The sequence below is a fragment of the Chelon labrosus genome, assembly GCF_963514085.1.
Source record: "Chelon labrosus genome assembly, chromosome: 17".
NCBI lineage: Eukaryota > Metazoa > Chordata > Actinopteri > Mugiliformes > Mugilidae > Chelon > Chelon labrosus.
In genome coordinates, this window is record NC_140350.1 from 23,033,217 (window position 1) to 23,059,158 (window position 25,942).

The 25,942-nt window shown below is 43.0% G+C and overlaps 2 protein-coding genes across 4 annotated transcripts in view; one reads left to right on the forward strand and one right to left on the reverse strand.

Moving 5' to 3' along the window:
* emsy (EMSY transcriptional repressor, BRCA2 interacting) overlaps positions 1 to 12,401 on the reverse strand; it is a 20,274-nt gene extending 7,873 nt beyond the window's left edge. For all 3 annotated transcript variants that reach the window (XM_084564236.1, XM_084564237.1, XM_084564235.1), the window contains exons 1-15: positions 11,990 to 12,401; positions 10,888 to 10,996; positions 10,611 to 10,710; positions 10,446 to 10,520; positions 9,915 to 10,090; positions 9,675 to 9,830; positions 8,408 to 8,667; positions 8,094 to 8,331; positions 7,526 to 7,741; positions 6,802 to 6,951; positions 6,544 to 6,717; positions 6,316 to 6,452; positions 4,878 to 5,051; positions 1,657 to 1,864; positions 1,390 to 1,557 (exon numbers count right to left, since the gene is read on the reverse strand). In XM_084564236.1, coding sequence (XP_084420362.1) covers positions 1,390 to 1,557; positions 1,657 to 1,864; positions 4,878 to 5,051; positions 6,316 to 6,452; positions 6,544 to 6,717; positions 6,802 to 6,951; positions 7,526 to 7,741; positions 8,094 to 8,331; positions 8,408 to 8,667; positions 9,675 to 9,830; positions 9,915 to 10,090; positions 10,446 to 10,520; positions 10,611 to 10,710; positions 10,888 to 10,996; positions 11,990 to 11,992 — 2,344 coding nt within the window. In that variant the 5' untranslated portion in view covers positions 11,993 to 12,401. The remainder of the gene's footprint in view (positions 1 to 1,389; positions 1,558 to 1,656; positions 1,865 to 4,877; positions 5,052 to 6,315; positions 6,453 to 6,543; positions 6,718 to 6,801; positions 6,952 to 7,525; positions 7,742 to 8,093; positions 8,332 to 8,407; positions 8,668 to 9,674; positions 9,831 to 9,914; positions 10,091 to 10,445; positions 10,521 to 10,610; positions 10,711 to 10,887; positions 10,997 to 11,989) is intronic.
* Positions 12,402 to 14,322: 1,921 nt separating this feature from the next.
* The window catches only part of LOC311502828 (rho guanine nucleotide exchange factor 12-like), a 41,743-nt gene continuing 30,123 nt past the window's right edge, over positions 14,323 to 25,942 (forward strand). The window contains exon 1 of the mRNA XM_084565232.1: positions 14,323 to 14,983. Coding sequence (XP_084421358.1) covers positions 14,952 to 14,983 — 32 coding nt within the window. The 5' untranslated portion in view covers positions 14,323 to 14,951. The remainder of the gene's footprint in view (positions 14,984 to 25,942) is intronic.

Genomic DNA, 25,942 nt, shown 5'->3' on the forward strand with positions numbered 1-25,942 from the left:
GGGGATCATGTCAGGGTCTCACCAATGCCAGATTTGTTTTCAATAATAAAAATGACACCAACAATAGATTTAATAAAGTTTCCTGACATTATGCATTGCCTTCACACAACTAAACAAATAAATAAAAGTTCTCTTAGTAAAAAAAAAATGCGGTTTGAACATCGTTACACCCCTCTTCTCCATCTCAAGTGTCTCTGTTATTTTGCCTAGCCCACTGACTAAAACGGTAGGCGGTCAAAATAACACAAACATGCGTCAGCGGTGCAACATGATTCAATCGCGCTAAAAACCACGGCCTCCAGAAGAGTTGAACGGTCGAACGAACGAGCAGCTCCCTCGGTTATTCCAGCCTTCGCGAAGCTGGTGAGTGAGTGTATTCGTTCACGTCAACACGGCATGTGGGAGAAATTTCAAGATTTCTGTTACTGTTAAAAGGCTACGTGTAAGTTTCAACATGAGCGAGTGACTTTTCAGCTGATGTGTCACGCAAATAAAAAAAAATATATATATAGTAAAAGAAAGTCCACGGGGAAACGATACGGGGTTAATGAAGTCTGAGCTGCTGCAGGCTTTTAATTTGAAACATCTTATTGTGAAGGAAACAAATCAACAGCAGCAGTAAAGCAGAACTAATTCTCACTCAACTGTTTTTTTTTTTTACAAGGGTGTGAGAACACTATTACTAATCAAATGAGCAATGAATGAGTGTGATGTGATAGATGGAAGTAGTTCTGTGGAAATACAGTGAGTTCATCTACAGAGCAGGTGAAAATAGTTCTCAAAGTTAGACGATGCATCTTAAAGGATTATCTCATCTTAAAAGGATGATCCTCTTGTTCAGCTGAGGGGCTGAGTTAGGTAGTTATTGTGACATGACAGTAGACAATAACACCGGGAAGTACCTCCTTTAATAACTGGATCAACTGGACTCCTCATGTTTCACTCACCGACTACCATTATATTATATCTTTTGGGGATTTTCAGTCAGGAGTCGATATCGTCACTGCCCGTTTTGCAATCTTTACTTTAGCCTGAGCACTCATCAACCCTGTTCCACGGGTTTTTGCAGCTCAATGGTGTTTTTATTAAAAAGCCTTCGCGGTGACTTTGGGCCAACGGCTCTCTGGAGGCCAGCAGATCCTGAAAAGGCTGCGAACAATAAAATCTTAAATCTGCCGTCGGAGCCGTTGAGGGCGGGGAGGGGGGGGACGCAGATGCTGGGAGGATGATGTGGTTCGGGCTGGATTGTTTTCCAGCTGTTCTTTGGGTGTGATCTATCACGCTGCCTGTCAACAATGCTGTAGTCAGCATACGCGCAGGTGGCCGACGGCTCCTCCTTTCCCCCTTTCAGCTCACGCCTGCAGCCTTTTCCGCGACATAGGGGCTCACCTGTCGTCTGCTGCAGCTCCAGAAAGGCTTTGATGGTCGACGCGGCGGACTGGGATTCCCCGCTTGACACCTCCTGGTAGATGATAGTGGGGCTAGACTCCACGGCCACTTCCTGCTCGGTCCAATCCTGCTCTCTGGAGGACACCAAGTGCACTACAGGCTGCGGTTCTGATGAAGGGCAGAGACAGAAGTTACTTCATGTTCAAGTCAAACCGGCCTTTCAAGCTCCTGAAGCAGCAGAAACTGATTTATCGGGGGTAGGTGTACCTTGCGAGGTGCCGTGGGAGGCCTCGCCGGCCACGCTGCCAGCTTCGGCGAGGCTGCCGGGCTCGTCCTTACCGCCGTCCTGGCCGGAGGTCTGAGCCTGAACCATCTCTGCAGAGCGGGTCACCTGCTGCAGCGTCTCGGTCACCAGCTGCCTGGTCTGTTCGCTCACCACCGCCGTCTGGAAGACCGGCTTAGGCTTGATGAGAACCTGGAAGCATTTTGAAACTGTCAAAACCTTCGTAAAATAAAGTGCCACGACAAGGAAGACATTTAAAAATGCTTTGTCACAATGAAAACAGCTGTAGAACTGAATGGACAGATGAAGGTGGAGTCTGAAGACGGCTGGTTTAGCTGGTTTAGATCAGCTTCAGGTTTCTGTTACCGTCCATGCTCCAAGATCTGGAGGAGAACGGACAGTTTACACAGTCGTCTCATTCTTCAGAGTTGCTATAATTTCAGCTGTCGTCTATATTTCTGACCACAGCATCTATCAAAGACAGTTAATTATCGTTAAAGCGTCCTCGTCCAGAATGGAGAGGTTGAAATATATCATTAAAAGCAACAGAAACAGAAAGAGCCGGTTTGTATTTATGTCTTATTTGGCCGAAGGAACACGCAGCGCTAACTGAAAAAGAAACGCTGCACAGGTAGTATGATATGATTGATCCTTTAATTTAATTTAATTTAATTCTGAATTAATCTGATTCCTGAATGAACATCTTTCGTGCAAAACAGTTTTAATATTTCACCAACTGAGGGTAGAAGACGTTCTGTGATTTCTTACAGGTGTTTTGGCAGCTTTAGTTCGTACTAAACCACACCGAAACTGTTGGGTACATCATGACTGCGCGTGTCTGCTGTAGCGCGTACAGTGTGCCCACACACACACACAGAGAGCCGTTGACTCACTGACCTCAGTTTCCCCTTCACGTCTAAAAGCAGAACCTTTAATCCGTGCTATATTTAGACCGGAGTGACGGATTAAACTACGATGTGTTCCTGCCACCCGGATGGCGTTGGGAGTGACAAAACACAGTTCTTCTTAGTGCAATGACGACACGCTTTTGTGAATCTCTTAAAGGGAAGTGACATTTGTTGTTGTTAAATAACACATTATTCATATTGTCGCTGATCCCTCGCTGCTTTAAAGTCATCGAGGTACCTGAGCCGCAAAAAAAAAAAAAACACCTGGAAACTAGAACGAGGGAATTCACCTTGTCACAATATATTCAAAAGAGCGCACCTTTAATTCAAATTCCCCCAGGAGAGTCTGTACGGGTAAATCCAGGTATTTACTCTGACCTCCGGCTCTACAGTGGGCGTTTCTTTTTAAATCTATAGATATGCTTTTGAAACCCACACGAGGCGTTAGTCGTTGAGTTTTTTAAAAATGGGCACCGAAATAAAAATCCCGCACGAAACGAAAAACACCTACAGAGGAGGGTTTCTTTAGAAGGTTTAGTTTTAACACGGACACGTTATACTTTTTACACAATAGAGGTCGTCGATTGCTCGTAAAATACAAAAACCAGACAGTCGTCGCCTCACTCTGCAGGATAGTACGGTCTGTATTTGACATAAGTTACAGAGGATTTCCACAGAACTCTTTCTCCCTTCAGTCCATCTGTTCCATTCTCGTTTTACGGTCGTTGGAATTAGTTTTAAAGGGTTGCTAATCAAAGTCTTACAAATAACGTTAGAGAGGCCTTTTCAGCCAATCTTGGTCCAATCCCCCTTGCACCACTTTTGCCACTACTTTCAGATTCAGAAAACTTTATGCCTTAAACTTTATTTAAGGCACAGGTGAGCAGCTTAACGTGCAAGTACAGACATTTTAAGGTGCAAAAGAGACAGAAACAGAACAGGATACAAAGTACATACAAGTTACCATGCCATAAATGTTATGACTATCCAAAATGTCCATGGAGAATGTAAACAGACTGTATAAGTAAAGTGACTAAAGTGCAAATGTAAACAGTAAACAGTAGTTACAGGGAATATATGCAAGTTATAGCCGAGGTAGAATGAATAAAATGGGGTCATTTCACATCGTGACTAGGTAAAATTTAACCCACGACCTAACTATTTTAATTTTGTATGTTTTCAGACCAGATATTAACATTATTAACGTCTCGTTAATAAGTGACTGGATCACTTAGCTTCACGTACGTGCACTCCCACCCAGGATTAAAAGCTAGCGTAGCCTGACGCCTGATTGTTTTAGATCAATAAAGATGAAGGACACTTTCGGTGAAAGTTTCAGTCGCCATTGTTGAATGTAAAGTAGGAAGTGAGTATAAATGCCTAGCGCTGGTGTAGGCGACAGTGTCTAGTCCTGCAGTACTTTAAATTAGCCTTTAAGTCTTGAGCTAGTACTTGAGATCAGATCTCAGTTTCATGCTCTGACGTCTTTTGAGGCCCAGAGGAAAACTGCTGTATCACAACAGGTCGCTGTCTTCTGTTGTTTCAGAACCATGAACGGTTTGTCTCACCAGACTAACATCCAGACACTCGTTTACAAAGAAACAGGTCAAGTAAACCAGGTCACCGGCACAAGCTCCAGATCAGCAACTACCTTGAGAACGCAGCAGAGCATTCAGCAGCTAAAGGGCTGAGCTGTCGGTTCCCAGACTGAGCTAAAACAAAAATGAAAGCTGACTTTGCACTCCATTTGAACTCCTCCACATGAGCTGGAGGTGCGAATAGGCCGCATCAGTATCACATGGTGATAATATAGCAGTGTCATGGTGACAGCTCATGTTCAACGACGTGACGGAGTCACAGTCCACAGACAGAAGGAACATTACTGTGAGCACATTTAGTTACTCTAACTTCTAAACAGGGGAAGTAAATGGAGGAAGAGGAAATATAAGTGTCACTATATATTTGTCTTCATATAGAACAGGGGGATTTCTCAGTTTATTTTACTCGCTTCTCGATAAAATACCTTGTGCCGGTGTTGTGACATGAGTGTCAGACTAAGATAGAGCAAAGGGCACGTCTTCTTCTTGAGAAGACTGAAATGAGCAACCTGTTTCCATTTCCAGAGGAAGAAACCTTTTTTTTTTCCCCCGCGCACAATAAAAAAAAACACCATTTACTTACATAATCCCGTGGTTATTTCTCAGTCAGAAGGTCATATGAGTATCCTCTTAACGTCTTGTGATAACCTCGGCGTCCTGTGGTTACCAGACGAGGTGAAGAGAGAATATGTGGCTCACCTGGGTTTTACCCTGCTGGCCGTAGACGATCTTGGTCGGGATGATCTTGGTGGCCGTGGACTGGGATCCGCCGCTCATGCCTTTGGGCTGCGTGACGATCATCTTGGTGATGGGTCGGGTTGCGGTGATGATGGCTGGTTTGGTCCCCTGAACTGCCTGGAGGCCCTTCTCGCCCTGCAGAACACACACATACAGACAGCAAAGTCTTCAATAAAGCTGCAAATAAGAAAACCCCCAATCAGAGCAAAATCTTGAGCATTGAATTTAGGTAATTTCAAGATGCACCGAGCAGGATTTTTGGAAATTTAGGTGGTGGCATTGTCGCCCTTTGTGTTAGCATCAACAAAAGCAATGAAGCCAACTCCACCTTTAAAACGGAGCAATGTTCAATGTTTACATGACCACAGAGCTTTAAAACGTTGTATTTGAACTTGCTTTCTTTTATCTTTTCGTTAAACACTGAGGCATGCTAGCTTAGCGTGAACCTCAAAACCACAACGGCCACTTGACGAGCGGTGGCCGAGCGCGTCCTGAGAACTGAAAGATAAATCGCGGAGGGGAAAGTGAAAGAACAGCGTGGTGTGCCTTGGAGCAAGGTAGTAAACCCCCTAACAGTTCCAGTCAAAAAAAAAAAAAAAAAAAAAGAAAATAGCCTATGGGTCAGCAGATTAGGCTGCGGGCCTGCTGGACAGGTGTGAACATGTACGCGCGATTAGGGATTTTCTTTTTCAGAATTCCCCTGAATGATAATAAGTGCTGAACAAACAGCTGATGCGTTTTGTTCAGGCTGGATGCCATGAACACAAATAGAAATGTAAATGTAAAAAGGATGAGTAAAAGAAGTGTTTTCCCAGCTGTTAAAGGTTTCACATTTCTGTTTGTTTATGGATTAAATGGAAACTACATGAAGGAGGGCGCCCCCCCTACAGGAGGCTGACGGGACTCAGGAAAGGAGAAGAGATCTGGATCCGTGTGTCGAGACCTTCGGCACAACAGTTTGGCGTATGTTACAGAGCATTTCCACAGCTTTCAGGATCACTCTGTCCCCATCAGTCTGTCTTTTTCTATTCTTGTTTTATGGTAGTTGAAAATAGTTTGAAAGGATTGCTAATCTACATCTTTGAAACAATCTTAAAGGGGTCCTTCAGCTAAACATGGTCCGATACACGTCCGATACACTCCGAAACCTGATAATGAGGCTTTCATTTAATTTTTCTTAACCCGTTTATCAAATACTGTAATTACTGTAGTTAAACTGTAATAAACAGGGACTGATATAAAACTGTGCACCAATTAGAAGCATTAATTTCCTGGTGTAGTCCTCCTTGTGAACCCTAATTAAGCTTTGGTGTGCCATTTAAACTTTAAGGTACAATCATTTTAAATAAATCATCAGCAAGTGTTAAAAAAAATAAAATAAAATAAAAAGGTTTCTGACCCCTGCGTTTAAAAGCGTAGTGACCACATTCTTCCCCGGGAGTCCTTGTATGGTCGCCCCTTTGCCCGTGGTTTTCTGCACCACGATGACGTTGGGCTTGGAGGTCATGGGGATGGTGGTGATCTTCGTCGTCGTGCCTGCAAGCGAAGGAGAAAACTTAAATCACTGATCGTGAAATATCTCTAAAAGTGACGGCCCCCCCCCCTCACGCAGTCGCAGACTCCTCACCAGACACGATGTTGCTGCTGATGATCTTCCCGCCCAGCGTGGCCAGAGACTTGGGCACCACGGTGATGATGCTGCCGCTGGTGGTCTTCACGTAGGTGGTCCCTCCGCCGGCGGCCGATATCCTGGCGCTGATGTTGGGACTGACCGTGGGTCTCGTGTAGGTGGCCTGGGTAGCTGCAGACATCCACAGATTCATCATTAAACTTTCTGACTAGTTAGAAGTTTGTTTTACTAGATGTTGAGTTTTGGACCTCTCACCCGTAGGCTGAGTGACCAGCTTGGTGGTCATGATGGCCCCGTTGCTACTGACGACCATGATGGGAGAGGAGCTGCTGCTGGACAGAGCCACGGAGGAAGGCTTGGGCAGGATCTTACTGGGCTGCACCTGCTGAGTGATGATCTTCACGCCTGAAAACACACACACAATACATTCCGTCAGAACACACAGACACACACACCCATGTGAAATAAAAGAATAAATAACGAAAAGAGACATAGACGAAGGTAAAGCACAAAAGACGAGAGAGAAAAACAAGGAAGGAAAGAAAGAAAGAAATGAACAGAAGGGAGAAAAGGCAGGGTGAAATAATAACAGGAAGACAGAAAGAGAGAAACGAAAGAGGGATGGAAGGAAAGAACAAACGAAAGAACGAAACGACGTTGATTGAAAGCGAGAAAAGAGAAAGAGACAAAAGAAAGAGCAGGAGAGAGAGAGCAGGACAGAAAAAAACAGCAAGAGATTGAGAAAACAAAAGCACGAAACGGAAAAAGGAAAGAGTCGACAAAAGAAAAAAGACATAACAAGGTCGAAATAAAGGAAGCAGGTAAACAGAAAAGGAGGGAAAGAAAGAAATTAACAAAAGGAAGAAAGACAGAGGTGAAAGAACAGAAGGACGACGGATAGACTGAAAGACAAAAGAAATAATCAAAGAAACAGAAAGAGAAAGAAAGAGATGAACAGACAAACAAAGTCCATTCTTACCAGACTCCTGTTTGATCTGAATGGTGGGTTTGCCTCCCGGCGAGCTGGTGGTGGTCTGAGTCTGACCGATGCTCGAGGCTAAGGACGAGCTCTGCTGCAGCTGTTTGGGCGATTGCTGCTTGGGGAACTGAGCCAGGATCTGGGTGGGGGAGCCCATCAGGGTCTTGGGTGAAGGAAGTCTGGCTGAGGAAACCTTCACTGCAGCCTGAGCTCCACCTGCAGCGGGAGAACAGCGAAGGTCGGACGTGAAGCGGATCGCACTAATGGTCAGAACGTTTAACTTTTATTCAAACCAAAGTGTCCAAAGGTAAAATCTGTCTCCTAAAGTTGTAAATTTGTCACTTTTGCTGTCTCATGTTTGGAATTTTGTTTGTTATATTGGGTTTAAATCACAAAATACAGTTTTATTGTTGTCATTTTAAATCTTATGTCACTGTTTGTAGTTTTCTCTGCTGCCCCCAAGTGGACAAAAACATCCATTAAGATTGTGTGTGGTTGTTTTTCCTTTAACCTTCTTTTAAAAGCACATTTAAATGCTTCACATGTGAGATATAACCGTCGGACGTACCGGACGCGACGGTGGACATGACCACCGTGGGAGTGGAGGAAACCACGGTGGTCACGGCGACGGTGTTGGCGTTGGAGGACGGGCTGGAGCTCGTCGGGAAGACCACGGTCTGCTTCTGGGTGGGCGCGGTCAGCACGGAGGAGTGGGCCAGCTTGGACATGGCGACGTTGTGGGCGTGAGACTTGGACAGGATGTTGGGCACAAAGTTGGAGCTGGGGGACGTCGTCACGATGATGACCTGGTGGAACGGGAGACGTTTAAAACCCAAACGCAGAGGAGGCGCGGTGAGAGCGCGGTGAGGGCGCGTCACTTACCTTCTGCGTGGTGGTGTTGGTCGTCTGGATGGTGGGCTTGGTGAAGGTGATCTTGACGGGGGACAGGTGGGGCGGCAGGGAGTTGGCGATGCTCTGCATGATGTTGCTCATCTTGGGGCTGCCGCTCACCGGCACCGTGATGTTCTTGGACACCGGCGGGGACACCTTGGACACCTCTTTGAGCATGACCGGGGACGAGCTGGACGAGTTTGTGCGCCGCCGCTTGCGAGGCTTCTCGTCTTCGTCAGAACAGCTGACGCCTGAAGAGACAAACGGAAGGCAAAGATTTGGGATATCTGTTTGAGAATGATTACTTTGATAATAATATTTCTCCAGTAATTGATTAATCGTTTAGTCTGTCCCAACATCATTTAATATCTTGTTTTAATTAACCAGACGTCAAACAACATAAAGATATTCACATTTATCAAGACGGTTCCTGATTAATTTGTTTCCTAAACGGCTCCGTGCATCAGGAATTCTCCTAAAAGCAACCGTCAGACCGGTGTCGCATGTTCTCATCACATATTTAAAGTTAACTACGCGCAGATGCTCATGTCTCCATCACTCATCCCCTTGCTACATAAGCCTGTCACACACTATTCACAGCAGATGTTTAGCGGGCATGGAAAATCTGGAGCAGATGTTTGTTGAATCGACGCATTGTTTAGAAAATTCAAATCCTGGACTCCCAGCGGGAGTGTGGGGAGAATGACAGGGAAAAAATATTCTGAATTATCGTCCTGTCTGTCAAGAAAGACAGAGCGTTCTGGATCCATAGCGATGATTAAATAGCTTCGATGTAAACATGCTCTGCAGTGCCCCCTTTAGGCTGATCAGGAGATGGTTTTGAAAAGCTACTCCCTTCCAAGATTGTTCATGCCACAGTTCAAAACTGCAGAAAACATGTTTTAAAAGCCCTAAATCTAAAAAAAAGTTTTGGTGGAGCAGTCTGCCAATCTCACCAAAGGAGCAACCAATAGATGCCGAAAACCACCTGTCCCGAAAGCTCTAAACCAAGACGAAAAGATACCAATGAAGCAAAGGTGCAATATAAGTGGAAATATTCATCCTTCAGACTAAAAAAACTAAATAAAACAAAACAATCTGGAGAACAGTGACAAAATAAAGAAATCAGATCATTATGTAATCCTTCAAAACTTAGTCTGACTTGAAAAATGTCCTTTCAGGCGTTCCAGCACTGACTTGATGAATTATTTTTAGAGTTCTGGACCACTGCATGATCCCTGACGGTGCCGACACTCACTTTTCACATAGACAGTACTCCCGCTGGGCAGCACCACCACGTTAGATGAAGGGCTGGGAGGTCGCGGCGATTTCACCGTTGCTCCTATGGGGCCGCTGGTCGCTGTAGCGCTGGTGGAGGTGCAGGTGGTGCTGGTGTAGGAGTAACACACGACCACTGCAGGGAGGAAATGAAACACGTCATTACAGAGTTCAAGACACATTTCTTTAGTCTAACGGAAAAGTTTTTTTTCTGGCTCACCTTCTTTGTTTCCCGTTTCAGCGGGCAGCAGGAGGGAGGCGTTCTGATTGGCTGTGGCGCTGGCCACGGCATTGGCGGTGACTGTAAAGGCCGTCTGGGGGACGAGCCTCGGCATCAGAGGAACAAGCCGGCGTCCTTCGATGGACCACTCAGACGAACTGTTGGGACCTGACATGCTGAAAAAGACGTGACGCACAGAGTACTTCAGTCATCGGTCAGTGTTTCTAAAATGACATTTCCCAGTCCAGAGGAAAACAACCTCGCATCTAAGAGAAAGACCTTCTTAGTTTGAGGAGATAGTATCTGACACACCCCTTACTGAGAGAAAGTGGTGGACTATGTGGACATGATACAGTTTAAACCTTTCCCTAACCTGGAAACCAGACCAACTTCCCCCACCTGAAACTTTTTGTGGCGTAAAGTTGGTCTAGAGTCCCTCAGTTGGGAGCTGATTATGCTCCAGCACAGACCTGCAGGGCCAATCAAATCATCCAGAGGTATTTTAAGGAGTGTACACAGTTACACACTTACTGATACGCGATGGTGGTGAGGCGTTCATCGTTGACAGCCCTGCGGACTTCGGCACGATGCCGCTCTGTTGAGATCCTAGGAGGATTGAAAAGTCTCATTTAAAATTCTGTGCGCTAATTTTGAAGAAGCCGTTCCTTTCAATCGACAACGCTAGGAGACAGTCACCCAAGGATTTTAGTGAGTTCTCCCAGCAGGTCCTTCTTGTCCTTTGTCAGGTCCCCCTGGGCTCGCAGGGCGCTGATGACCCCGGCATAAGCCTCCAGCTCTGGGAGACAAAGACACACATCGTCAAACACCAGGCGGCACACGCTCATCAACTAAAACAGCTTTTAAACATGTAATTATCTTTTCTGCAACACAAACGCGAAAAAACACAAAAGACAGTTTGTGTTGTTTCGTGTCCCGGGCGGCTCAGACACAGAAGGTACGCGAGTTCAATCACCCAGTTTACGGAGAATTCTTTTGCACTCATCCCTGCCCAGGTCCAGGATGGTGGGCCATACCACCGGCATGGTACCAGTGAGCACCGGTTTCTCCAGCTGAATCATGGGCTGCGTGGACAGAGAGCACAGACAGAAGTTAAGACCACATTTTCCAACGGTATACTAAGAGATTAACAGTAATCCCTTAATATACATATATGTAATATTTATATTAATCCCTTTAGTGAAGGGATAAGGATCAGGCTTTCCTTTGTTAGTTCCTCTCTGACCTTTCTACCACATCTGTAGGAGTCAGACCCAAGTCCACTGCTTTGTATTGAAAAGCACCTTTAAAATACATACTTTCATTCATTAAGATTAAACTAATGTTTCCGAAACAAGTTCACAGAGTCTGGATAGTACATTTATTGTGCTATTTAATCCTTTCACCCAGTGCAAACATGTAGTTTATAGTCTATAGAACAGAGGAAAAGGAAATATAAAGATAATACTTGTTGATTATGGACTGCAAGAAAAATCCAGCAAAATCCAGCAATTGAACTTTTGTCCATTTGGTGTAATAAATGATTTAAGAAGCGTGGATAAGACCCTGCTGGTGTGACTGCATATTTAATAGTGTGTTCAGTGAACAGTGCCGTCCACCACTGGGCCTATCAATAGCTTCAAAACACTGGGGAAAAAAAACACAAAGCCAACCACACACAGAAGAAAAATTACATTTAGGTCAATCAAAATGCTGCCCGTAGATTAATTTATGAGCCGAATGTAACAGAAGGCCTAAACAATTACATATCTGTAAATATTTATCTGCTAGAGTTGGACATTTGAGTTTTAGTAAAGAAAGATTTAAACGTTACTATTTCAGGGTCTGATTCTGTCAGTGCAACGGAAAACGGCTTTCATCAAACTCCGAGGCAATGAAAAAAAAAAAAAAAACAGTAACGTCAAATTAATTCGCAACATATCCAAAGCAATGTTTAACATCCCAAAAACAAAGCAGAATGGTATCGTATTTAGGAAGAGCGAACGGAAAAACCTTTGCAATGGATAGCTGGTTAGCTTTAGCCTAGCTTAATTCTATGAGCCAAATCAATGTCTTACCATCCGTTAGCAGGTCAACTTCAAGGCCGTAAATCCGAGATCCAAACAAACATGGCTGACCTTAAGACATTTAGCAACATCGCGTAGTAATTCTCCAGAAAAAGCGCCAAAGAAAATAAAACATAAACGCTTGATATAACCTAATTTCCACAAAGATGTGCCAGTGTTTATGTTGTCTGATATGTAGCTACGGCTGGCCTGCTGTGGATGGATAGATTTCTTCTTCGTGAGAAAATAACGGGTGTCTCTTTTTTCCGGGCATGCGCAGTGCTGCCACCTACAGGCGGCTTACTGTAACTGCTGTTGAATTGAACCCACACCCCTTAAACTAGTTTACGATCATTTAAACTTTTCTTTTCAACCAAACAAAAAGAAAATATACATATACACTGTCTGTTCTGGTTAATTTATGTTGTTAAAAAACGTTTTGCCTTACATACACAGCCAAATATTATATTATATTATAATAAGAGCACAAGATATGTGAGTAAAGTTGCCTTAGCAGCGACGAGTCTCAGAATTTTTCAAATTCATTCTGGATATCAGCTGCATATATTTTTATAGGATCCAGGAATAGGAATAATGGCTGACAATCCACATATATGTGGTCCGGCAGTGAGCCTCCTTCGACAGTGAGAAAGTAAGAGACATCCACGAACAGCTCTGGTTTAAATCTGACGAAAACAGTGTGCAAAAGTTTGTTTACAATGATAAATTGATGAATTGACGAATGCAAGTGACAGTAACATTTAATCAATGAGCAACAAAGAGCCTCGAAACCAGAAAAACTCAAAATAAGCAAAAACAGACACTAAATAAGTATAAAAACGTGCAAAGCGACCACAAGGAGATTATAAAAGAGTAAAAAAGATGAAGATATGTATATTCACACCAAAGCAATAATTCACACATTTTCTTATCACATATGCATGCTGTATTTCCTAAGTCTTCTCTAAATGTAAAAGGCAGAAGAAACCTAAATCAATATAGTAACAGAAAGTGTAAACGTACAGGTTGCACTCAAAGGCGGCACTGCAGTACATTTTCCAACTATTCTGATTTCAGTTACACATGAAGTGAGACACCAGAGCTTTATAATAATTTTTTGAATTTTCTCCATATGTCAGCTAAACAAACCAGAACTGTAACAAAGCATCCGATTATAGAGCTTTAGTTTAATTCTGTAGGGTGTTTAACTACATTTATGTCTTGTTTTAGTATAATATACATGATTACTGGTATTTTATAATAAAAAAACAAGTGAATCAGACCTGAATGGTGATTGACTTCCAAAGGAGGGCAACACAAACCGCATCGACATAGTGGATGGACATAAATACCTGGATGTTCATCTGAATAACAAACTGGACTGGTCCAACAACACTAATGTCTCGTACAGGAAAGGACAAAGTCGCCTCCACCTGCTGAGGAGTCTGAGGTCACCCTTTGGGGTGTGCAGGACACTACTACTCAGGACCTGTTATGACACTGTGGTTGAATCTGTGGTCCGCTGGTGTGACGAAGGGGACAAAAAGAGACGGGGCAAACCGATCAAGAGGGACAGCTCCATCCTGGGCCGTCGTCTGGACTCGGTGGAGCAGGTGGGGGGAGAGGAGGATGTTGGCTAAACTGTCAAACATCGGGAACGACCCCTATCACCCCCCTGCATGAGACAGTTGGGACTTTAGGAGATCCTTCAGCCAGAGATTACTGCAACCAGAGTGCAAGAAGGAACGCTTCCGGATGTCTTTTGTCCCCTCAGCGGTCAGACTCTTTAACGTCAGCATTTCTTGCTGCTGAGCTTCTTTTCTTGGACATACAAGAGCACAGTGTACACCAACTCATTTCTTCATTACCTCATGTCTTTTTCGTGCAATACGTATTTTTGGCAACTACTTAAATCTATGCAATATGTAAATATGTTTTGCTCCATAACGTATTTACTTTTATATAGATTCTCTTGTCTACCTTGTTCTATTTTTTGTATGTTTTTGCATGTCTTGCACTGTTGTTCCCTGCCACACATGAAGTTGATGTGCTTCCCTGCATAATATCTGCACATGTTTATCTTTTCATTTAGTATATATAAGAATTAGAGTGTAATCTTCATTATTTAAAGATAATATGATGGTGCGTGCGCAGAAAGATGTTTAATTGCACGGTAAAGTTGAAGAATCGGTTTCAAATTTGCCAGTTTGGTAAATTACGAGGAGTCCGTGAACGCAGCAGGATGGAAGGTGGGTTTTTCTCCTCTTTTTTTTCTCTAAACTTTTTTTTTTCTCTTTTGGGGAGGGGGCACAAAGCATTTCCTTTTACCATTTGCATCACACAGTGGACCAACAATCAACTCCTGCGTGCACAAATTAGCGAACATTAAAGCGAACAGAGTCTCGGGAGGATGCGACAGAAATAATCGGGAGCTCCGCGGAAATATAAGAGCAGGACAAAAAGTTTCGGGTCTGGCAGCCAGAGAGTTTGACGCAATTCTTTCCCGGACATCAGGAATAGTCTGGAGTGTCACCATGGAAGCGTTTCCCAAGGAAAAATAAATAAGTGAATGTCTGTCTTCTTGAACTTGGAGGTGATCTGAGAATGTGAAAGCTTTCTCTGAGGGTTTTTTTCCAGATGTGTCCTCTGATGCAGACCGCTCACTGACACACAATCACACCCAGAGGAAACCAGCAGGAGCAGGATTCCTTCATTTCTCCTGGATTCTTTTCTTTTTTATTTCTTTTTTATCATCGCTGGTACTAAACACAAGTTTGTCATCTGCTGGGATTTTTACATGAAAATAAAAAATAATCTATATCTTTTTTTTTAAATTCACCCTGTGAAGACGTTTTGGAATATGGAGAACACAAAATCATAAAGAGGCTATTTTTTATTATTATTATTATTATTCTGACGTTTTTATTAAAATGTTATTCGGGTGAAGTCCTCGGAAACTAACAAGGGAAGCCCAATGAGTGGCACACAGTCAACACTCACTGACAGGTAAGATAATGCACCTCTTATTCTCTTTACAGCACTTTAAATGCTCACAAGAGGCTTTTTTTTCAGATGTTTATGGATGGAAAGACAACACACCAGACTTCATTAAGAAATCAACAAATTTAAAGTTATCTGAACGTTTTGGGGAAATAGACACGACTGGCACAACGTTATATTACCTGATTTCCGTTTAGTTTTGTCACCTGATTAATTCGGCAGTTAAATTATTTATTAAAATGCCCCTCAGCTTCTACAAGGTGTTACTTTATATTTACAGCTGTAACAGCTTTCCACGCTCAAGCCGCTTCGTGAAACGAGCCGTGAGCCGCTGGGAGATATCATTTAAAACTTGATTTTTAAGTCCATAACAATGTGTTTGATCTACTTTATGAACGCCGAAGTAAGTATATATCTTTAATAATCGCTGTGAGAGTGTTGTTAATCTTATAACGTCTATGTGTAGCTTATAAATACAGCAAACACTAAAATGTGCTGATTTCTAAATGGAGTTCGCGACAATGCTTCCCCTGTAAAATGGAAACAGTGACAGATAAGAGGGCAGGGACTTTTGAATATGGTTGACCCAGTTGAACCAGTAGGGGGCGTCTTCCTGGAATAAATTACTACATTTTACATAAAATATTGACTTGTTTTAGAGTTTCCAGTATAGTTTTGTATTTGTTAGCTCCTGGTCATGATGCAGAAGTATGCGTGTCTCTCCTTTAGTATTTATTCAGTGAAATGACACCATGTTTTGCAGTAAAAACAAAAAAGTAGTATACCGCAAACTGTGAGGGGACAACTGTTTCCCTACTAATCACTGAAAACAAGTCCCCTAACCTTGATTTTAAGGTGGATAACACTGATTATCTGGTTATCAGGGCTCCTGTCAGCGGGTGAGTTGTATAAGTGAACATTTTGTCCTCAAAGTTGATTTTAGAAGCAGGAAAAATGGGTAAGCGGAAGGATTTGAGTGACTTTGACAAAGGGTTTGACTTGGTTAGAGCATTTCCAAAGCTGCAGCTCTTGTTGAGGTGTTCCCGGTCTGCAGTGGTCAGTATCTATTAAAAGTGGACCAAGAAGGACAAGGAATGCATTGGCCAGTGTCCGATCCAACAGGAGAGGGCGGGTGAGCATTCGAAGAGTAGCGTGGAGACGTCGGAGAAGTCTGGTCTGGTCTGATGAGTGAAGTTTTGTTTTACATGATGTGGAAGCTACTGGTTACCTAAGGGAAAACATGGCACCAGGATGCACTATAGAAAGAAGGCAGGTCAATGTCCTGCTGGGAGACATTGGGTCCTGCCAACCATGCGGATGTTCCTTTGACACAAACCACCTAGCTAAGCCATGTACATCCTTTCATAGAAACAGTATTCCCTGATGGCACTGGTCTCCTTCCGCCGGATAATGCTCCCTAAGTTAAAATGGTTCAGGAATGTTTTGAGGAACACAATCATGAGACCAAGGTGTTTACTTGGTCTCCAGATTCCCCAAGTCCTCCACGACTTGGAGGACTTGTAGCCAGATACCACAACACAACTTCAGAGCTCTAGTGGAGCCCTTCCTTGACTGGTCAGGGGTATTTTGATGCCAAAAAGGGGGACTTACATAATGTTAGGCAATGGTTGTCATAAAATTATGGCTGATCCGTGTAAGTGACTCAGCTTTCTTTTGAGGAAATGCCAAAATAAAAACACACATGACTGCCTTGGGAAGTCATTTGATTTCTCGACCTTTAGCCTCCAGAAAGATTTCTTTCCAACAATGAGCCTCCTCTGTGCCTCCGTTACAAAGTCCACATAAAGGTCGTATGGCGTCTTAAAGTGAAACTGGATTTCACACGCGATCCAGCTGCAGCGTCATCGTTTCTTCCTGTAAGCCAAACACTAAAAGGGCAGAAGATTAATATCAACACGTCTGTGCTTTCATTAAAGAAAGTCATGGTTAGCTTAGCTTAGCACAAAGACTGGAGGCATTGGGGGAACGGCCGGCCTGCTCTTATCAGAATCTATCGAGTGTATTTTTCCCAATTTTGCATGAACTATTATTTGTGATTGTTTGTGGGAGTTAAAGTTTTATTTATGATGAACAACAGTTGAAGAGTTAGCGGTAAGCTAATAACGCTAGCTGTATACAATCGATGATAAAAGCCACAACCTGACAACTCAAATGTGAACAAAATATTTCAAGAAACCGTTGCGTTCACATTTTGTTTGTGTGCAGATTAAATACAGAAGGAATTAGTTCATTAACTGGCTAGATTAGCAAACTAGCACGTGTTTGGAGCCTTGCTAGCTCTCAGTCTTGACGCTAAGCTAGGATAACGTCGTCCAATGGCATCTCTGAATTTTACAAAGAAACATGAGCCCAGAATCTTTCCTGAAATCTTCCATTTATGGTTTAATGGGTTGTTTCGTTAAGGAAAACAGTAATAATTGCAAGATGTGGGAACTTTTGTTGAGGGATATTGTTTTGAATCTCAGGTTTCATACATTTTGTTTGTTTTAATGTCACTTTTGGAAGAAAAAAAAGGACAACAGAATCACATCAGCAGCTGATTCATGACTTCATGCTCTCTGCTTACATCATCCCGCCTCTTGTCTCTTCATAAATGAATCTGTCGGTTGGATCGATGCCAGTTTATCAGACCTAAGCCTGGTTTGTGCTCCTACAGCGGACCTTGTACTCGTACGCTGGTGTGTTGGCATCGTTTTAATTTAATTATGTCACTCAAACTCCAGTCAGCTGTGTTGAGTTTGTTGGCGTACTTCGAACTGAGCGATAACAACAGACGACAGTTACAACAGAAAGAGAGAAGGGTTAGGGTGTGGTAGGTTCTGGGTTCTAATCCGGGCCTTTCTGTGGGGAGTTTTCTAATGAACACAATAAGCACAACCAAATTTGATTGCAGCATTAGCATATGTAAAATATTTATTTTATATACATATATATATATGTATATATATACATATATATATGTATATACTGGATAGACGTTGACAGTCAGAGTGGGTGCGTGATAAAAATAATACCACAGTGGCGTGGTGCCTCACAGCCAGAAGGTTCTAGGTTCTAATCCATGGGTCGACTGGTTCCTTTCTGTGTGGTGTTTGCATGTTCTCCCTGTGTCTGCGTGGGTTCTCTCCGGGTCCTCCAGCTTCCTCCCACCGTCCAAAGACATGCTGGTTAGGTTCATTGGTGATTCTAAATTGGTTGTAAGTGTGAGGGTGGACTCCAGCTGTCATAGGGTGCTCTCTGCGACTTCAGATTCGTGAATGAATGAATGAATGAATGAATGCCAGTTTATCAGACCTAAGTCTGGTTTATGCTCCTACTAGAGACCTGTTGGCATCGTCTTAATCCAGTTATGCCACTAAAACTCTAGTCAGCTGTGTTGAGTTTGTCGGCGTACTTCAAACTGAGCTGTGACAACCGTAGCCGTCAGCTGGCACAGAACCATAAATGTGGCTTTGAACTGCAGGAAAACATGTTTATTGTCCTTGTTATGCATATATATTATAGACTGCACTGTTTCCGTGGCCGTTCTGTTTTGGTTGCATCTTTAAATGCGACGCCTGCCATGTGACCTTCATGTAAATCTCGCATCTTCATCACTGTCCGTAATGACAGCGACTCCTGTGCATCTGTAAAATCCTCATACTGATCTAGCTTCGTTAGTGAAATAACATACTCATCTGTGAACTTTTAGGTTATTATTGAACCCTGTACTACACACACACACACACACACACAAAACGAAAGTGGGGGCGGTGTTGCCTGGCAACGCTTGTGCCAATCCCAGCAGCGGTTAGGTCACATCTTGGATGATTTTCAAGTGTTTCTCAGTGAAAAGAATTCAGTTTGAGCAGCCCGCTCAAGTTTTTCTCCTCCAACCAGTTCTCATATTTTACTGTCCAGATGGGACGCCGCCTCGAATGATCCTCTTTCCCGGAGAGAACAGGTCTTGCTGGGCTCACGGTATCTGAATGAAAGGCACTGTTCTCTGCAGGACGGGTGGAAACAGTAGACTTTCGGGTCTGTAAAGGGAAAAAAGTTTATTGCCGTTTGGGTTTTATTTAAGCTCGGAAACATGGCTAAAAATAGACCGGCCGAGGAAAGAAACTGAAACGGCCTAATAGTCTCATTTATTTGACAGAGAGCACAAAAGCAAACAGTGGAATTATTGCAGACTGTCTGTAATAAACATTGTTCACAGTTTATAGGCTGGCTTCCTTTCAGATTGGATCTACGCTGCTCGCCGTACGGAAGCTGTCTGTGCGTCACTTTTAGTTCTTTTTTTGTTTTGTTTTCACAATTAGATGAGATGTTAGTTCATAAATAATGTGTCTGATCATATTTTGCTCTTACTCCAGTGGATTTAATTTATTGTTACAAGAATAGAAACGCAAAGGAGCTGATTTACCGAAGTTTCCGTGTCTATTTTCAGGTGCACCTCTCAGCATCTGAGTTATTAAACAAATTGTCCCGGCTCTGTACGAGGGATTTTAGCTCTTCCTAGCTTTCTAGCCCCCCAGCTAATATCAGAGTCTCCTGTTTCCACTAAGAGTTATTTCTTCTCACTCAGGTTTTTATCGACTAGCTGTTGGATATAGTTTTTACGGTGTGTTCAAATGCAACTTTTTCTTTTTTCTTTTTGTCCGAGGCCTTAAGAGCAACGCCCCAAACTGGGATGCAGGATAAACCTGAACGTCTGCACGCTCTGGTACAGCTCTTTTGCTCTTTGTCGCACAGTTTCGCTGATCTGTGTGTTTTCCTGCCCACCGACCTCCCACACACCCCCCTCACCCTCACCCCCGGCCACCGACAGGAAGTGGTGACATCACTGTTCAACAATGTCCAGTCGGCCTCCGGCCCTTTTCCTCACTGACACTGCTTCTGGTGACACATAAGTGCAAGATGTCTACCACCGACCAGACAGAGTCCACTGTATATAGAGGACAGACAGAGTTTCTCTTGACCTTCTGTCAAATAAAGCATAAACACAGAACAAAATTTTAGATTTGCAGTATTTTACCCGAATATAGGACTAGGAAATGAATAAACAAATTAATTGACATCCTGATCCTGACTAATCCTTTTCACAAGTCATAATGATCTAGGGCTGCATTAACCTGCCTTTAGCTTCAATAATCTAAGTTAACTAACCAAAGAAAACTCACACTAACTATCAGTAGTGTGGCTGACATGCTCCCTCCTTGCTGGCAGCCAGAAGTTTCAAAAAGTGTTTCTCAGCTATGACGGACGATGGCTGATAAAATCAGCTTTTAGAAGAAGTGGGACAAACTTAAACACTACTCCGGATCCATTTAGTGTAATAAGCACACTGGTCCTGCAGGATTTAAGACTTCTAGCGAACCTGAAATAACAGCGTCTAAACCACACTGTAGTGTTTGCTGTAAAAAAATAAATAAAGAATCAAAAACGTTGAAAATCTTTGCTTAAAAGTGAACTGTTCTCATTATTCTGTGTTAAATAAATGTGCATATTCATCACTGACGACCACTGCAGCGCACCGATGGACGCTGATGAATGGCTCTGGGTCAGCTCCGGTCCTCGAGAACATTTATTTAAATTACAGATTGTTCTGTAAACCTGTGGTTCAGTCCTCACAGCTGCTTCCGTGCAGAGACTCTGCCTTCATTTAAGGAGGATTGTTAAATGTTTTACAGCCGCTGCGGTCGTATCGATCGGATCGCTGCTGGGAGTTCAGGAGCTTCCGTTGAATTTGGATTTAAAATGCAGAATCAGAATCAGTGGCGGGCCCTCTCTGCTGCTGGCCTAAACTTTATCAAAATCACTGACTTACATTTTAATATTTTCCCAGTAGCCTATTCTTTTCATGTTATGTCTTGTCTGTTTCTCAGCTGTGGTGCTTCTGTCAGTGTAACTTTGCATTAGAGCTTTTATCCAATCATATTTCAGCCATCATGTGTTGCTGGAAGAGACGACGCTGTTCCTTTAACCAATCACATTTCAAGTTGTATTCTTATGCGTTCTCTGTGGCCTACGGTAGCGTCAACGTGAGAGAGCCGCTCCGTTTGAGCTTAGCTAGCGGTTCATGTTCATCTGTTGCTAGCTGCACAAGCAAATCGTCCGCGTTAACGTTTTGATTGCTATTTGTTGAAGCCACCATGGAGGAATGAGGAGAGGCTATTGATCTGGTAACAGATCTTCTTAGAAAGACATTTTCACGGCATACTTTGAAGGAAAAGCTGGATATTGTGAGAAAAGGCCTCCCAACCCTGGAGCTAGCTACCCTGTCCCGCTAGCGTGTTCCCGCCATTTTCAGGTCAGCAACTATGACCGCTACCCTTGGCTACCAGTCTCCAAGAAGAACTTTAAATAGTTTAAATTCTTTTCTAAAGTTCTTTTATGTATATTTTTGCCATTTTATTGGCTTGACATTGACGTTTCTGCTAGATTTGACGCGTGTGGCGCTACAGCGAAGTGAGCTTCTTGCTTTAGTAATGGCATTAATCTCTCGATATGAGATACCCATCGATGATGCAACGTACTGTTTTATTGTGTTTATTTATTTATTTATTTCCTCTAAATGACAGTTTCACTTTCATTCCAGGTATCTCTGATCCAGATAGATGTGTCATGGTTGTTCCTTTTGTGAAGCTGGTGACGTTTTCTTTTTAATTTCTCGGGTGGAAATAACAAAAAACATGTGGGCTTATTAAACCCTCCGGAGGCTGCTGGCGACTTAGCAACTCGTCCTGACATTTTGCAGCCTTCCTAATGGACTCTGAATGGAACCATGCTGATTTATTGGATATCATTGGCTAATGCTAGCTTAGCATGTGCACACGGTTGGCCGTTTTGCCAATAATGCCAAGCTAGGGTGTTCCCGCCCATTTTCTGGTCAGCAACTATGAGCGCTACCCTAAGCTAACAGGCTCCAAGGAGAACTTTAAATGGTTTAAGTTCTTTTCTAAAGTTCTTTTATGTATATTTTTGCCATTTTATTGGATTGACATTGATGTTTCTGCTGGATTTGACGTATGTGGCGCTGCAGCGAAGTGAGTTTCTTGCTTTCGTAATGACATTCATCTCTCTATATGAGATACCCATCGATGATGCAACGTACTGTTTTATTGCGTTTCCATATGTCGTTGATGGTTTCTATAACAGTGGCATTATAACGATCTTATTAAGGTGTTTTGGTTGGAGGTCATTGAAGGGCTAGGTGGAAAAATGCACGGAGGAGCAGAGTAAAATATACAAATAATATGTAAAATATCTGGATTTAAATAAAGAGGAACTGTGGATTAACAAATAAACAAACAGGTATGTTTAAGCGCAGATGCAGATTATGTAATACTTGTATTGTGGAGTGACTAATGAGGGTGGACAAGGGTCAATGTGTACGTGGGAGCATTTGTTTATGAGTCCAGTTGCAGAAGGGAAGGGACTGTGTTTGTGGTGAGGTGAGGTTTTGGTCCTGATCAGCCTCCTGCCAGGGTGGAGCAGCGCAAAGAGATGCACAATGATTCATTCATGGAGCCCACAGGACAGCGTCCATTTCGGAGAATAATTAACCAGTGAAGTTACCGGATTGTTCCTACTTACTGTATTATTATCTGTCTCGTTGACTCCCCTTGTTGTCTAGAAATCATTACAAACACAAACACAAATCGTGAGTCACACTGCTTCACTGAGTGACTAGTTCCTTATTTGCGGCTGAAAATAGTCCCTGGCAATAATAAGTACGTTTTAATTTGCTTTTAGTTTCCTAATTCCAACCTTCACATGGGCCTTCTGAGGGTGCCCTGGGGCCTTTGAGGGGAGGGGCCTCTGTGGATCATCCCACAGATACTTGATCAGTTTGGGATCTAGTGAATTTGGAGGCCAGGTCAACACCTTGTGCTGTTCTTCATGTTTTTTTTTAGTTGTTCCTAAAGCGTGGGGGGACGGCTGCTGCCATCAAGGAGTGTCTTTGGTTTAATTATTGTCACAAATGTCAGTTTTTTTCTTAGTCTAGCTACTTCCTGCAAATAATGAACAGTTATTTGCAAATAATGAACAGTTATTTGTTCGTTTTACTCTTTAATTTTTAAGTTTTGAGTTTTAATTTAACTGTGTTCCTTTTATTTGTTCTGCTTTGTTTGTCAAAGCACTTTGTAAACCCTGTTTTTAAAAGTGCTATATAAATAAAGTTATTATTATTGTGATTTTCTTTCCTCCTCATGAATAAATGCACCCTCATCTTTGGCTACTAGTCCTTATTCGACTATTTTTATGTGTATTTCCATCAGTTATACAAGCTCTCAAACGTAGAAGCCTTGAATTAAACCATCCTCAGTGCTAATGCTGTTGCTTCTTACGCTTTTCATTCTGGTTTATTAGTTTAGAACACCAAGCAAGGGAAGTTCAAGAGAATAAGACCTGCAGCCCAATTTATTTATGGGTATTTGTGTTGAGTTTGCACATTTTCCCTGTGCCAGAGACATGCATGTTAGGTTAACTGGTGATTCTAAACTGTCCATAGGTGATAGGTGTGCATGTGAATGGTTTGTCTTGCTCAGTTAAACCCTGTGATAGACTGGTGACCTGTCCAGGGTCTAACCCACCTCTCGCCCAGTTCCAGCTGGGAATAATCTCCTGCTGCCTGCGACCCTCTGCAGGATAATCTGTTATAGATGACGGATGGATTCTGGAGCAAATGATTTGGCAATGTCTGTATTTGTTTGCATGACTTGACGTTTATTGATCTGAGTCATTTTGAAAGAGACGTAACAGCTGCATCATCTGACTCACAGAAGACGAGACCAGGAATCGGTTAAAGTCATAAATAATCTTGTGTTTTTAGTAAAACTTGCTGCTTTCGTAATAGATGGCGAGCTCTGCTATATTTGGAGTTTCAGCTTTGTTCTGGTTGGACTTCCAGTCCTCTGGCCCTTCGCTCTTATCATCCCAGAGGGATTGTCTGGTATTTTTGGCATCTGAGGCCCAAGTGGATCGGTGCGTGTTTTCTTTTGTCCTCCTTTGAGAGCTGCACAGCGAAGCAAGTAGAGAAGGCCTGGATGACTCCGAACGGTGACCTTTAATCAGGGAACTTTTCACATGGACACGTTTCCTCTGCGAACATAAAAATACACGAGTGGAGAGGCTGCAGAGTTCAGCTGTGGCTATATTTGAGCGTGTGGCTGTTATTTCCTCTAAATGACGGTTTCACTTTCATTCCAGGTATCTCTGATCCAGATAGATGTGTCATGGTTGTTCCTTTTGTGAAGCTGGTGACGTTTTCTTTTCAATTTCTCAGGTGGAAATAACAAAAAACATGTGGGCTTATTAAACCCTCCGGAGGCTGCTGGCGACTTAGCAACTCGTCCTGACATTTTGCAGCCTTCCTAATGGACTCTGAATGGGACCAGGCTGATTTATTGGATATCATTGGCTAATGCTGGCTTAGCATGTGCACACGGTTGCCCCTTTTGCCAGTAATGCCAAGCTAAAACTAATGCAATCGAACTTCCTTGCAAACAATTCTTGAAAATTGTGGTGCAGGTGATTCACACTGTGTCGTAGCAACAGGCGTCTCTATTATTTTGTCAACTTATATCACCTATTTCAGGTTTAAAGACAAATGATTGGGTCTCAACTATGTGGACTAAGGTCTAATTGTTAAACAGATACAAAGGCAGATTAACTAGTTCTTTTAATTCATATTTGCTAAATAAGATGGATGTTTTATTTGCAGCAGACTCCAGTGTGTGGTGTCTATCCTTTTGCATTTTTTGAGATAAAGACTGTTTTCAAAGTTCCCACCTGACCCAAACTTTAAAGAGATGACTTTTAGGACGGCACATATCAGGGGCTGAGAGCTGAATTCCTCCCTCTTATCTTGCGCTCACGTACCGAGCTACCACCCACCGAGCAGGATGCAGTCTGCCCTCGTCTCGCCACGTCTTATCTGCTGCTAATCTCCTCCGACCGCAATGAGGAGGTTCCCTAAGTGGGCTTTTGAATCTCAAGGTTACCACCTTATTACTCTGCTGCTCAACGGGACATACAGCTGTGACTCTCCCCTCCAGTTTAGTCTGGTTCATTTTCAGCAAAAATATTCCCGCTTCTCCGTCTTCTCCTTGAAGCCTGAATCTGATATCCCGGCTTTTAATTGGTTTCCTCCATCATGAGGATAGTTTAGACAGGACTGTTCACTCTGTTTTCCCTCAAAGACACCTCCTTCCTCCATCTTTTCTCCTCCTCCTTCCCGTCCCCCTCCTCCTGTTTCTTTCCCAGCCTTCTCCCACATTCAGGAAACTGAGGCCCGGGCCAAAACCCCTAGTCTCAGTTTCCGGGAATCTGTCCCACAAAGCCACAGCATAGTAAGTTGGCTCTGACGTGGGAGCCATTGTTAAAAGCCCAGGGCCCCCATTGTCCAAGGGAGGAACGGCAGCACAAACAAAACCCCCTCTTGTGGAACGAGTAGGAGGAGCCGCAGCGGGGGGGACGAGGAGAGGGAGCCTCAGCTATTAATATATGAACTTCAAGTCCAGCTCCTGTGAGGGACATGCAAATTAAGCCAGTTAAACAAATACCAAGAAAGATTGAGCACACGGAGTAACTTTGATTCAGAATTTGACCTCTCAGACCGCGTATGACTCAGTTTTAAAGAATCATTTTAGCAAGTTTAGCCTCTGCAGCTTCTTTATTTTTGCACAAATGTTTAAACATTCTGGCAACTTCACATTCACTCATAACTTCTCCTCTGAGTACGGGCCTGTCTTTGATTTTCTGTGCATGAAAACAGATGGTTTTTGTGTCATTAAAGAGTTTTTTCGCCAAAACCTCAGAATCAGATTTTGCCACCTGCACATTTCTCTTTAATTCTCCAAGCAGTCTCGCATTAATAACTAACTTTTAATTGGTGGAAATGTTTGAAAATGCCTACTGGAATATGCATATACACCGATCAGCCACAACATTATAACC